General features: G+C 33.4%; 1 protein-coding gene across 7 annotated transcripts in view; it reads left to right on the top strand.

Annotated features, from left to right (window-relative positions):
- The window catches only part of LOC125673294 (splicing factor, proline- and glutamine-rich-like), a 34,115-nt gene that overhangs the window by 4,292 nt on the left and 17,016 nt on the right, over positions 1–12,807 (top strand). For 3 of the 7 annotated variants that reach the window (XR_007369428.2, XR_008800910.1, XM_056157888.1), the window contains exons 5-6: positions 588–657; positions 1,717–1,824. Coding sequence is in view for 3 of the 7 variants with exons in the window: in XM_056157888.1 (XP_056013863.1) it covers positions 588–657; positions 1,717–1,824 (178 nt within the window). In the remaining 4 variants the exon portion in view is untranslated. Of the gene's footprint in view, positions 1–587; positions 658–1,716; positions 1,825–3,380; positions 3,435–11,205; positions 11,840–12,807 lie in introns of those variants that run through there. The other 4 variants (XR_007369426.2, XR_007369427.2, XM_048909824.2 and 1 more) reach the window with 3 other exon arrangements.

Raw genomic sequence — 12,807 nt, 5'->3', positions numbered from 1 at the left:
TTTGTTTGGGGCGATTTATTCTAATTCTATGATTTGAGCATGCGTGTAATATTTATTTACTTCCGATTGCCAAATTAAAACTCCGATGGGTAAAATTTTTTTTTACAAGCCAATCGGACTTGTTGCCAAGCGGATTTTACAAGTCCGACAGGAAAATCACTGGCCGCGGGCATTCGGACGACCACTAATTTCGCAGACTGTCTTAATATTGCCATCATAGTTTTACTGATGGGGGAATTGGAAATATTTTATAAACATTATATTGGAAGTAAGGCCAAAATAGAATTTGTGTTTCTGTTTCCCGACCTTGGCTCTGTTTCTGCAGTCGACCCTAAATATTTTATTGATGATATACTTTAATAAAAATCAGGAATTTTTCAACTTGATTTTTGTTATGCCCCCGTGCCGATCGATAATCAGATTCAGAGGGTTTTATAGCGACAGGCAAGAAATTATTAACCCCACTCCGAACATCTCTACTGTACTACATAAAGAATTAAACTGAATTTTACAATATATGCCAAAAGACATTTCAGTATTTAGAAATATTGCTAAGATTTCTTAGTTGAAGTGGAGGTTTGTTTTAGGTTGGAGGAAGAACAGAGGTTGATGATGGATGATGACAGGCAAATGATGAGAAGACCAGGCATGGACCCAGTAAGTGTTTACAGGGGTGGAAAACCATATTGCACAGACATAGGTTTACAGTACAATCTTCATCATGGTGTTACAGTGTGCGAAATTAACCATGGACCGATAGGCAATGTCTATAGAAAATCAAGTCGGTCTATAATAATCAAAATAGCTATAGACCGACTTGTCTATAGGAATTCTGAGTAAAAGACTGGTTCCTGCCGCATCATTCTCTTCCCTTATATAAGGGAGAGAAAGGACCGATAACTCTGTGGAAGAGAATGCCCTTAGCTGTAATAAAATGTTCCACAATGTAATTACAAATCATTCGAATCAGATTATTCCATTTTTAACGGGGGGGGGGGGGGGGGGAATCATGAGAAAATGAAACGTAGTAAATGTGACTTAGATGAAGAATTAGGCAGTGAAACTGATCTGGAACAAAATGAAAAAGAAAACGAAATTCTAATTGAAAAGCTTGACGTGCATGAAATTGAAAAAGAATATAATTAAACTATGAACAAATTACCAAACCGAAATTGTGTCTATTATTTATTTTTAAATATTAAACAATGAATATTGCATGATAAATTTCGGTCTATAGGAATTTGTTGTGGTCTATAGGAAATAAAGTGACTATGGACCGAAAGTCTATAGGACTTTGAAGTTAGTTTCGCACACTGGTGTTATTATTTTAACCTAAACTATATTGTACAGACATGGGTTTGTTACAATTTAAATCTGTAGTAAGCATTAAAAGTTCTACTTTTCAAGAAATGTTGATCTGTTAAATTTTGCAAGGCTCGGGATTATATTTACAAACATTTGGGAATTTGCAGTCTTTTACATCTTGAGTTCCCAGATTCTCCGAAATGAGTCTTATCTTTTTCTTAAAGAGAATAATTGCAGGTGTGCAACTTTGGTGCATTAATTTTGGTAGTTAATTAGTTAAACAATAATCATAAGAAGTTAATATAAGGAGCATTCTCAGTAGATCTTTAAATTACACTAAAGCAAAATCTTGATGCATTAAGTGTAAAATGCTAGTGGTTAATAAAGGATATTCTGTCGTGATCTTCCTAGGCTAGTGGTATATTGAGAGGTGAAAGCCAGAGGGGAAGTGGAGGAGCCCCCCTTCCTCCACCTCCTGCGCCTCCAGCAGGAATGGGCTTTGAAAGTCCCAGTGATCAGGTAAGTCTTCTGTTTCGGTCTGTACTAAGTGTAAAGTTGTCCAAAACATGGGAAGCCTCAGGAGATGGTGGAAGTGATACTGTGAGAAAGGTTCCCAGGATGAGGTTTGTGTTAAGTAGCATTTAGTCTAGTAATTGGTGTTTGATATTTCAAGATACAAAGGATTCCTTGATCCAATGTATGCAAAAATTCCTATGTCCAGGATCTGTAAAAGTTTCCATGACATATCAGCCAGGATTTGATTGGATGAATATTTGCGAATTCAAATCTTAAGTTAAGCATTGGCTGTATCATTCATCTTAGTCACATGAAATTAAACTTTGTGTCTTTTTGTTATTGTTGCTTTAAATTATTAAAAGCCGAACAATAAAGGCATGAGAGGTTCGTCACAGTACAATATAATTGGTATTGGTTAGCATTTCTTGTGTTGCAATGTATGTGCTGCAACTAAGAAGTGTATAGAATAAAAAAGAAAAATTGCAATAAAGCTGAAGTGTGTGTGTGTGAATATATTGGTGTATTATTAGATTTGAATCACAAAAAGTACTTTATGGTGACTGCAATGTTTTAAAATGATAGAGATGCATTTTCTTGACTTCTATTTAAATTTGAAGATTGAAATGTATCAAAGAACCTTTGTATCAATTGTTTTGCAATAAACCCCACTTCTGCATCTGGAATGAATAGCTAGTGTTATATAAAACAAAAAATTATTCAACACCACGGTAAATGTTGTCAGAAATATTTCTGGTGGAGCTAGATTTCTGTCTTTTGATTTCTATACAGAGCCTGTTGAATGTAAGGGATCCAGCACTGGAAATCTTCCTCAATTTATATTGCATGGCGTTAGACCCAGTTTATTGATTGGAGTGCAAAACATTAAAATTTAAAACACAAAATCTGACAACTTCTGTTTCAAACTTATTTCTTTATTTTTTTTTTTGGTCACATGAGGATCATCTTTTGATCAAACAGAATTAGCCGTGTAGAAGAATTATGTGATCCTTTGTAAAAATCTTACTGGCTATGAAAAGCATTCGAATAGAATGTTTGAAGGATTTTATTTTAAATTTATTGTATACACATGTGCAATTTAATTTTATTGAATCAAAAGATTAATGAAGAAACCTTTACCTCGATAAATTTTGTGATTAGCGAAATACTGCAAATTGGCTTTTGAAGACATTATTTTTTTACCCCTTGGAAATCAATGATCAACAATGTTTTGGCTGAGTAAGTCTGGACTCATGCTTGCCTATTGCGTAAATTTCTACTATATTCAGAAAAGGAGAGTAGGATCTACAAGTTTTATCATAATTAACTACATGAAGTCATGTATAATAGTATTTTATTATATAAACAGTTTTTATGGAATCATGGTATGGAAATATTAATGTAATTGCAAAAGCAGATTTTTCCTTAGGACCTTTTTTATTTGATTTTGGTACTACATGGTTTTCATTTGGATCCTGTCCATTTTTTAAGCTCTGAGAACCTTTATAAATTTTATACCACATGATTATCCATGCTGTAAATATTTACATCTTCCTCAATAGATGCCAAGCAGTTCCTTTGGCAAAAATGAAGTTGATAAGGGCCACAGTAACATGGTAATGTATCTTGTGGTTAATCACTGACAAGGGACTCAGTGTATGTGATTAATCAGTGAATAGGTAGTGATTCTGCCAGAAATGAAATCTTGATTGCACACTTGGAAAAAGCAATTGCATAAAATTGATTACTACATACAAAAAGCCACTGTAGTCATATTGCACTGCTATCACCTTGTCTGTTTGAGATGTTGAATTAGAGAACTTAAATTTGACATGAGATGTACCATTACAGGGGATATCAAAGTAAAAAGACTAGTCCTGAGTGTGAATGCTTTATTAGTTTGATAGGTTAATGGTATTAACAAGTTTAATCCATGATTCCTCACTGGAATTAGACACCTATGACTAAGTAATGTGAAAGTTGCAAATGTAGCAGACTAGATTGGGTTCCATGTATTGAAGGTAGGTGAGCTATCTGGTCACCACTGAATGAACCCACCTATTATTAACCCCCTCCTCCTCTTAAGTAACATTCATCATGCCTAGAAGTTATCAACCCTATCGGAACTCCTCGAATGTCTCGTGCACTCAACATAGATCTTGGATGTAATACGATGGCATCCATGAGAGAATTTGATGCATTGTCAATTGTGACGTCACAGCAATGCATCAAATTCTCTCATGGATGCCATCGTATTACATCTGAGATCTATGTCGAGTGCGCGAGACATTCGAGGAGTTCCGATTGGTTATCAACCAAGGATCTTTACTGTGTTTTTTTGTAAGCAGTTCTGGCTATCAGATCCTCGGATCCAAACTAAATAAAGGAAGAAATTCATGTTTAATCCCAGGTCTCATGAACTCTTTCTTGTACAAACTTCATTGAAATCTGAACCATTTACAGCTAGGTGACTAGTGACAATTCATACCAAGTTCAAGGACATGTGTTACAACAATACCAGTATTTTGATATGCTCCTTTGATTTGTAAACTTTACCCTTTAAACCGCTTTGCTTCACTTTCTACAGATATTGAATTGAATGAAGATAGTACCAAAATTTGTTTTCAAAAAAGCAAACTGATGATATTTCTTCTAAATATATTAATCACAAAAGTTTACTTTTGAGTTAGTTTGAAATTATAGTTCATGTTATTACTTTGGTTGCTGTTTTTTGAAAAATGATATGTATGCATTATTAGAAGTATAAAACCACAATAATAATAGTTCTAAGAAAGTCAATTTCTGAGCTAAAAAAATTAGATTTCTCTGACTTGCATCAAATTCCATTTTATTTATTAAAAATATAGTAGAAGCCCTCCAATCTGTCAAATTATACGCGATTTTTTATTTTATTCTTAAGCTATCTGCAGCAATGTCTGCGGCACAACTGAAAAGGAACAAATGTTGTATCAATCTTTGCATCCAAATTACAGGGCGTCAAGTCCCTATTTATTCCTATATTTTCCTATAAACTTGAAGGTTCCTATATTTTCTTTATAAGTCATTAAAATCCCTGTAAAGCCCTATATACCCCCCCCCCCCCCCCCCCCCAAAATGATAGTCCTATCTTAAAAATTATATAAAAAGAATAAAACCAAAAATCCAGGTGCTGATGCTAGATTGATATTCAATTAGAGAATAACAATGATGATTTGTACGAGAACGATCTATTGGATGGAAAACTGACCACATCTGAAAGGATTTTGTCTTTGATTATGTTTAATATTATTTCTTCTCCAGTAAGATACTATGTTTGCTGGATTTTTATGCAGAAACAATATATTTTTAACTAATTTTTTAATAAAAACCTTATTTATTCCTATGAATCTGCTGTAAAAATCCCTATATTTGCCCTATAAACTTCACACAAAAATTTCTATAATCCTATATATTTTAGACCAAAAGTGGCTTGACACCCTGAAATTAATAAAATGTTAGCCTTTACCATTGCAATCAAGTGTTTTTATATGACCTACTATGTGTTTTCGAAATGTATTGTCAAATGTTGAGTGCATTATCACTGAATGTCCCAACAGAGCAAAGAGAACAACACATATGATTTTGTGTCTGTGGTAGCTAAGTGGTAGAGCATTTGCTTCGTAACCCGGGAGGTCTTGAGTTTGAACCCCACTCATGCCATGGCCACTTCAAACCTAAAAAGTGATTACTTCTTCGCCAAACGCTCGGCATTTAATAGTGAGAATCACATTTTGCGGTTATGACCTTAAAAACAGAAGTCTCATGTTGTGGCAGGCATTGGCAGATTTAAGAACCCTCACAGCTATGATGGCACTAAGCATAGGTCTGAATTTCTGGTGCTTCACCTACAGCTGGTGACATCTCAATATGAAGGAAAAATTCTCGATGGGACTTAAAACTATCAAACAAACAGATCATAATAAATGTTAAAAATACAGTCATTGTTTTTGATGATGGCTTCTTGGTTTCTATTGATAATTAAGACTTAGAGGGCAGTAAATATGTATAAATTTTAGTGTAAATTGTGGATTATAGCAGGTAGTAGAAGTTGAATAAAGGTCACTCAAGGAACAGTGTTTCAGTATGAAGTTAGGATCATCTCTGATGCATTTATTATATGGATAAAGTATTACCTTTATACATTTGTAACTGCTGGCAGCATTTACAATGCGACTAAAAATTTGCAGAATGCTGAAAAAATACATAATTTATGTGTCTGCAGTATTATAGCAGACTGTCGGATGTATCTTGACAGAATTATAGAAAAAAATATCATTAGTCCTAACAAACTAGTAATATACTATAAGACTAGAGAATTGGACGTCTAATGGAACATATTTTTTCTGAGTTTAAAAGCAATATTTCTCTAAATTGATCGCTTTATTATGTAAAGTGTTGTAAAATTCATTGCAATATAAATTGTATGATGCATGTGTAATATTGTATGTCAATGCTGATAAATCTATGCAATTTACATGTTATTATTTGTCTGACTTTGAAAAGTTTTTAAATGTTAACATGACAGTTGAATTACTACAACATTGTCTTTAATATTTTGAACTTCAGTAGTTGATATGATTTATGTTTTGCTTTGTTTATAAATCTCGAGAATAATTAAATTAATTCTGATTTGATGATTTTAACACTGATACACATTAGGCATATTATTTGCATCATCCATGTGGTTGAATTACATGAATTCAAACAATGCTGCAGTGATGGCATTGGAAGTTGTGTCGTAAGTCTGGTGATATACGTTTTATTGGAGCAAACTTGTGATATATCCCAAAAATCATATCAAAACTACATGTGTTTTTAAAAAAAATGAAAATGTCGAAATGTTTGGTCTTTTGGGGGGATACTTGTGATTTGTGTGTATTTAAATTTTATCACTGGACTGAGGTAACCAGTTTTCTGTTGGCTTTTGGTTGTTGTTGGCTTGTAAAGCATACTATGTCAATTTAAAACAAACTTGAATATCTTCATAATTGTCCAATATCATCCACTTCTAATGCTCCATAGCATGACATAGTGTTTGCTGTCTTCCTTCTTGTGACGTGTCCATTATTGTGCTTACGAGGATTCTGTGATCTGAAGAGATAATTCTTTGTTTTACATGTTTAAACGTATATAGACTATCACAGACTATCGGTCACAATCATGACATAACCCTATATTTAGTATTATGTCAATGTATTTCATGAATTAGCGCACATGTGACTACATCAAAGGTGCTAGAACATAAATACATCTGATTAGCATGGATGTAAGTACATGTTCATTATGACATATTTTCTGATAAAGATATCCCTGTAATGTGGCTCTTAAAACTGGTTAATTTACCCGGAATGTTCTAACTTTAAAAAATTCAAACTATTAAAGCCCAAGACTTTTGGAAAATGTTGTCTTACTCACTCAAGCACAGGGTCTGTTGAAATGTGAATTTTGCATGTAATGATAATGCAGATCAAAATTTTTAATTTTTTTTTTTAATATTGTGAAAGTCAAACATTGGGTCATCATAAGAGGTTATTTCTAAAGATAAAAAAAAAAAAATCCAGGTTTTACTTTGAAATTTTAAGTACATTGTGAGAGAATGGAAAAACACCATTAAAATCTGCTGAATTTTGCCAATAATTAGCCAAAATATCGATCATGAACAGTCGTAAAATGGTGAATATATATTAGCTTGCGCTGATTTCTTGGCACTCAATCACTGAGTTTTAGAAATACAGTTTTGAGCCTACAATTTTACAGAACAAATTTAATTGCTCACGTTCATGTAAATAATTCAACTTTGAAAGCTGATTTTAAAACTTCAATGGTTTTGAGCTTTTGAGTAATGGAACCTTTAAATGAAACAAGTCTTTAAAAATAATTCATTTTGTGACTCCTTTGTCATTTTTAATGTGAACAGCCTCATTTATGTGTGAATGCAACTTGTTTTGGGAGTTGTCATAGGATGAAAACCATTCACTTGGGCATAGATGATACAGATTTCATCTGTATTGATATGAATTTCAATCCTGCCAAGTTCTCTTTTGTTTGTCAGAATCATTCAAACTATAGAGTTTTTACTCCAAAGATCAAAGCTTTGTGTTTTTGATTTTTCAAAGTTAAATCTTAATTTTGCAGCAGGAAAAATTGTTATCTGCAAGATCATTGGCTGAAGTTTACATCTAGACAAAGTTATAATTTAAAGCTGAAAAGTTTTCTGGGTCTCTATTTTAAAATATGAGTGTATAAGTACATTGATGATTTGATATATCTTCCAGCCCTTATTGACCACAAAACTTTTAGACTAATGATGAGACTGCTGTTGGCCTGTATCTGGTTAAAAAAATTGTTATAGGATAAAGCCTTCATCAAAATTTTATTTGTTTCTTGTTTCAACCAATTAAGAAAAAATGTTTTCACTTATTTTTTTCAATTTCTAAATGTGAAAAATTTTCCTGAGTGATTTGATTAAAATGTTTTTGTACTCCTAAGAAATAAAACATTTTAAAATCTTGACTTGGCTGTGAAGTAAGTTGATCACATGATCAAATCCTATGAAGCCCAAAGTAGATTTGATCGTGTACTGGCCTGCTTTGTAGCCCATTGAAGTTTTTAAAATGGTTATTAATTATACTGTAAAACAGAGTAACAGCAAAACGCACCTTTAATGAATCCAAGCTTACTGTAAAGTGATATTCATTCCCTGTAATTTTGATACTTTAAACTTAATGGATGTAAGAAATCACTTTTATAATGAATCAAAATTGTTCATCCCCAGCACTTTGCTATAAGCAAATTTAACTGTAAATACACTTGAAATCAGCAGGCAATTTTACAATATGACACTGACTATCCTCCATGCAACATGATCAAAATCAATGACTTGCAAGTGGTGTACTTTGCAAATTCTCAATGTTTGTCCTGCACTGCAAGTTAAGGATTTTTTTGATTTTTTTTTTTTTTTTTACTGAGGATTACTTTCATTGTCAATCTGAAAAGGCATGGCTGTAATACATCGAAATGTACATTTACGAAGAAATAATTTGAATTTAAATTTAAAGTTATAAACATTGGGGAATTTTTTAACGGGATGCTGACTTTACATGTTTGACAGGGAGGCCTAGCCAAATACTGATATATATATATAGGTTATAGACTTTGTATGGGAAAATATGACGACCGAGTTTTTGGCGCGTAGACGGACCGAGCTTGCGAGGTCCGTCCGCGACAAAAAACGAGGTCATCATATTTTCCCATACAAAGTCTATAACCTTTTTATTATATACTTTCAATTTCATTTAGAAACTAATAATAATTCTATTTTAACAATTTCTTTATTGGTTTAACTGAGTAAAAGATGAAAAATTTGAAAATTAACGGCGTAGTGTATTGATTGTGACATAATGTTTGCGGGCCGGAATGTTTCCGGGCATATATCGTGTGATATTTGCCCGCAAACTTTTAAAGAAAAAAGAAGAGATGAAATTGAAAGTATATAATAAATATATATATTGCATATTACACCCTGGCCATATGTTTTTTGTCTTGTCCGTGGCCCTAATTTGTTGATGCAGTAAATTAAAGATGTTGAAGTGTGTATAATGAATAATTGACAGTGTAGGTGTATAAATGTATGCATTATGCCATTTGAAAAAAACGAACTTGTTAATTCACAATGGAGGATTTGCTGAGAGAAAACAAATGATGATGCTGTGGTGTCAAGCCTCACTAATGCAGCATTGTGGCTTGAATTGTTAGATGATGCAAATGTTATGCCTATTTGTATGTTGCTGTTTATATTTAATGCATTATGACATAACCATATAATGTGAAGTTTATTACAGGATTCACCATTGTTGTGTATTAAAGAAATGCGTGGGAGGTTCAGATTCAAGGGGAGGCAACTGTCTGCATGATAGTGACTTGCAACACTACTGGTGGTCTAAAGCTTTTAATCCCCCAAAATAAATTCTTTTTAAGAAATATCATGAACCAATGTTTTCACTCAGAAGGTTTATGAGTACTATGTTTTGAATAGCAAATGCTATCAGGAGCTGATGTTGTGTAAAAGCTATTTACATAATGGTTCTCTGGAAAGGAAATACTTTGTCCAACTCAGTCATCGTAAGGGCATTAATTTTTTCATGAATCCTTTTCGCATACATGTGTTTTAAGAATTTGATCACTTTAAAGCTGAAAAATTTAACTGATAATTATATACCAATGTTAAACCATGATACCCAAAATGCTGTATGTTCTATAAAACCGTCTCTCTGAGTTCTATAAAACCGTCTCACTGAGTTCTATAAAACTGTCTCTTTGAGGTTTGAAGTGTTCTGAAGTGATTGTTTGTGAAGCTGTGTGGCCTTTTAAATTTTTGGAACAGTTGATCTGGTTGGTGTTTTGAAAATTTCAGACTTTGTAACAATCATATGTACATGAATTGTGTTATCTGTGAAAGCACTGACACTCCTCTGTTGGATGAAGCCGGTTCACCAATTACTCTGTTAAAATCCATGTAACTGTAACTTTTAATTAAAATGTGAATTGCTTGATAGATGGTGAACCCAATATAATGATTTGATTCATACACATTTATTGTGTGAATGGTGTTTCACAAAATGGATGGATGTTGTGTAATTTCACTCCTTTAGTATGTTCTGGGTGCTTGATTGTAGAATGCAAACTTCATGCACAGTTGGCCTATGATGTATATATATTAGATGCCATGGTATTGTGGTATTCCAACATCATTTAACGGAAGGAAATTTTGACACTCTCTAACAACCCCAAAAGAAACTCAATGTTTTAAACTGCTCATGAAAATACAGAATGATCACTGAAGAGTTGCTTGAAAATCAAGATGTGTTACTTGAATCAAATGTACAACTATGACAATAACTGCTGATACGTATATATACATGGTATATATACAAATATATATATAAAATACCAGAGTTTACAAACAAAATGCTACTGACATTGTCAAAAGCTGGCATTTAAAAGGGGCTATACTTTAAAGGACCTAGCAGTGAAATTTGAATGGTTTCACTGGAACAGTTGTAATTTGTTAGAAGGTAGTGTTGCTGTCCTGTCTGATGGTTGCTCCCAAGCCTGTGATAGAACCTCCCCATGAAGCACATCTGTAGTACAAGTAAATGGTAAGAGAATTTAACACTAATGAAGTCTTTTTTTCTTTTCTTTTTCCCCATGTTCACTTGGATGCCCTCTGATGATACCTGAATTGTTCCTGATGTGTGATTATCTGCCCACTGGATATTTAAATAAATCAACTGCCCTGTATAAACATTCCTGAACATTTCATGAAATGTCATTATGATACGTTTATAGAATCGCTATGATTCTAATACTGGCAGTTATGGAGCTAACCCATCCAGTTTCGGTGCCGGTATGTCTAACCCAGGTGGTATGTTTGGGAATAACCGAAATATGGGTGGGATGGGCAATCGCAATGATAGGAGGAGAGATATGGGGAATGTGGGCGGTGCCAGAGACGACTACGGAGAAATGAAGAGAATGAGGCGATTTTAAAACTTGTGTTTTATCCGCGACTCTCCTTTTGAGTATAGGAGGCTCTAAGTGACTTGTTGGCGATCTGATTTAACTATCAGTTTTTGATCTTCTAATGTGCTGAATTTTCAAGTATATTGGGACTATAATGATGAATTTAAAGTTTAAAAATGACATTAATAGATTAGTAGACTGTTGTTAATCATCTACAGAAATTATTTTATCATGTAAGATAGTGTTGTTATTTTAATGTGAGATAGGAGTAATATACATTTTTGTCTTCAAAGGACAGGACTTCATTTTGCAAAGCAAAGAGTTTTGCTAGTGAAGCAAGCATGTTGTATGTTGTGTATAAAAAATTGAAATATTATCATGTCATTTATACTGCAAAGAATTAATGTCATTGTGAGATCCATTTGTACCATGCATCAATAAAGATCAGTTTTGTGTGTCATTTAAGCTGCTAAGTGAATAATCAATACTTAAAATTGGAAGGAGAAAAAACTTTGCAAGCGGAGCTAATCATTAGCTTATCTCTTCTCAGAATGGACACATAGTCATGTCCTAACCTTTATTTGCTTTGTGGTTGTCTATATTTTGTCATTTCATAGCAAATGAAAACCTTGCAAGGTCATCAAACAGAATATTTGTTCTAACCCAGCTTTGTAGAATATATTACCTGATTATGAAGAAAAACAAAAGATGATGCAAAGTTGCATTGTAACAGACTTGATTGACAAAGCTTTATAGGACTAATCACCTGCATGTTCAGAAGCTGGAAAGGTTCTCTATAGCTGCACATACACAAGATCTCTGTTTAAAGGGGCTCAACACAGCTGTGGACGATGACAATCACTGTCTGATGGGTCAAATTTTAAAAACACAAGCTGCAAACTGTTGGATGCTGACGGTCACAGTTTATGATGGATCCAATTTTTGTGGCTATTTTATCCACCAAATGTAAATTGAATCAGATGCAGATGATTTATGACTATGGAATTTGTTTTAGTGTTCTCCTACACTTGGAGCAGACATCCGGTTCACTTTGGCGGATTTCATCTAACCTTGGATGTTTGGTGTTTTCCGCCATAGTACATATATAGTGATGTATAACAACATGTTTAACGTCACCTATCAACTGGAACTACTGACAGCTCCTGCGAAATATAGTCCATTTTAACATATAACACTCTCAATGTTTGTAATAGTTTCTCTTTTGAGAATTTTTTCTTCTTCTCTCGAAATAGAGGGAAGTTTTCTAAGAAAAACTTGATGAATTCGTTTTAATAAAGCCATTTTGATCACAACTTTCTAAAAGTAGCAGTTTTTACGGAAGAATAAATAGACGACTGCATTGCAAATGTTAGACCAGTTACATATCAATTCACGTCATACACCCGAGGTTAGATGTAGGCTACCGGA

Source organism: Ostrea edulis, chromosome 3 (genome assembly GCF_947568905.1).
Source record: "Ostrea edulis chromosome 3, xbOstEdul1.1, whole genome shotgun sequence".
NCBI lineage: Eukaryota > Metazoa > Mollusca > Bivalvia > Ostreida > Ostreidae > Ostrea > Ostrea edulis.
This window is presented reverse-complemented; position numbering and strand designations above follow the sequence as displayed.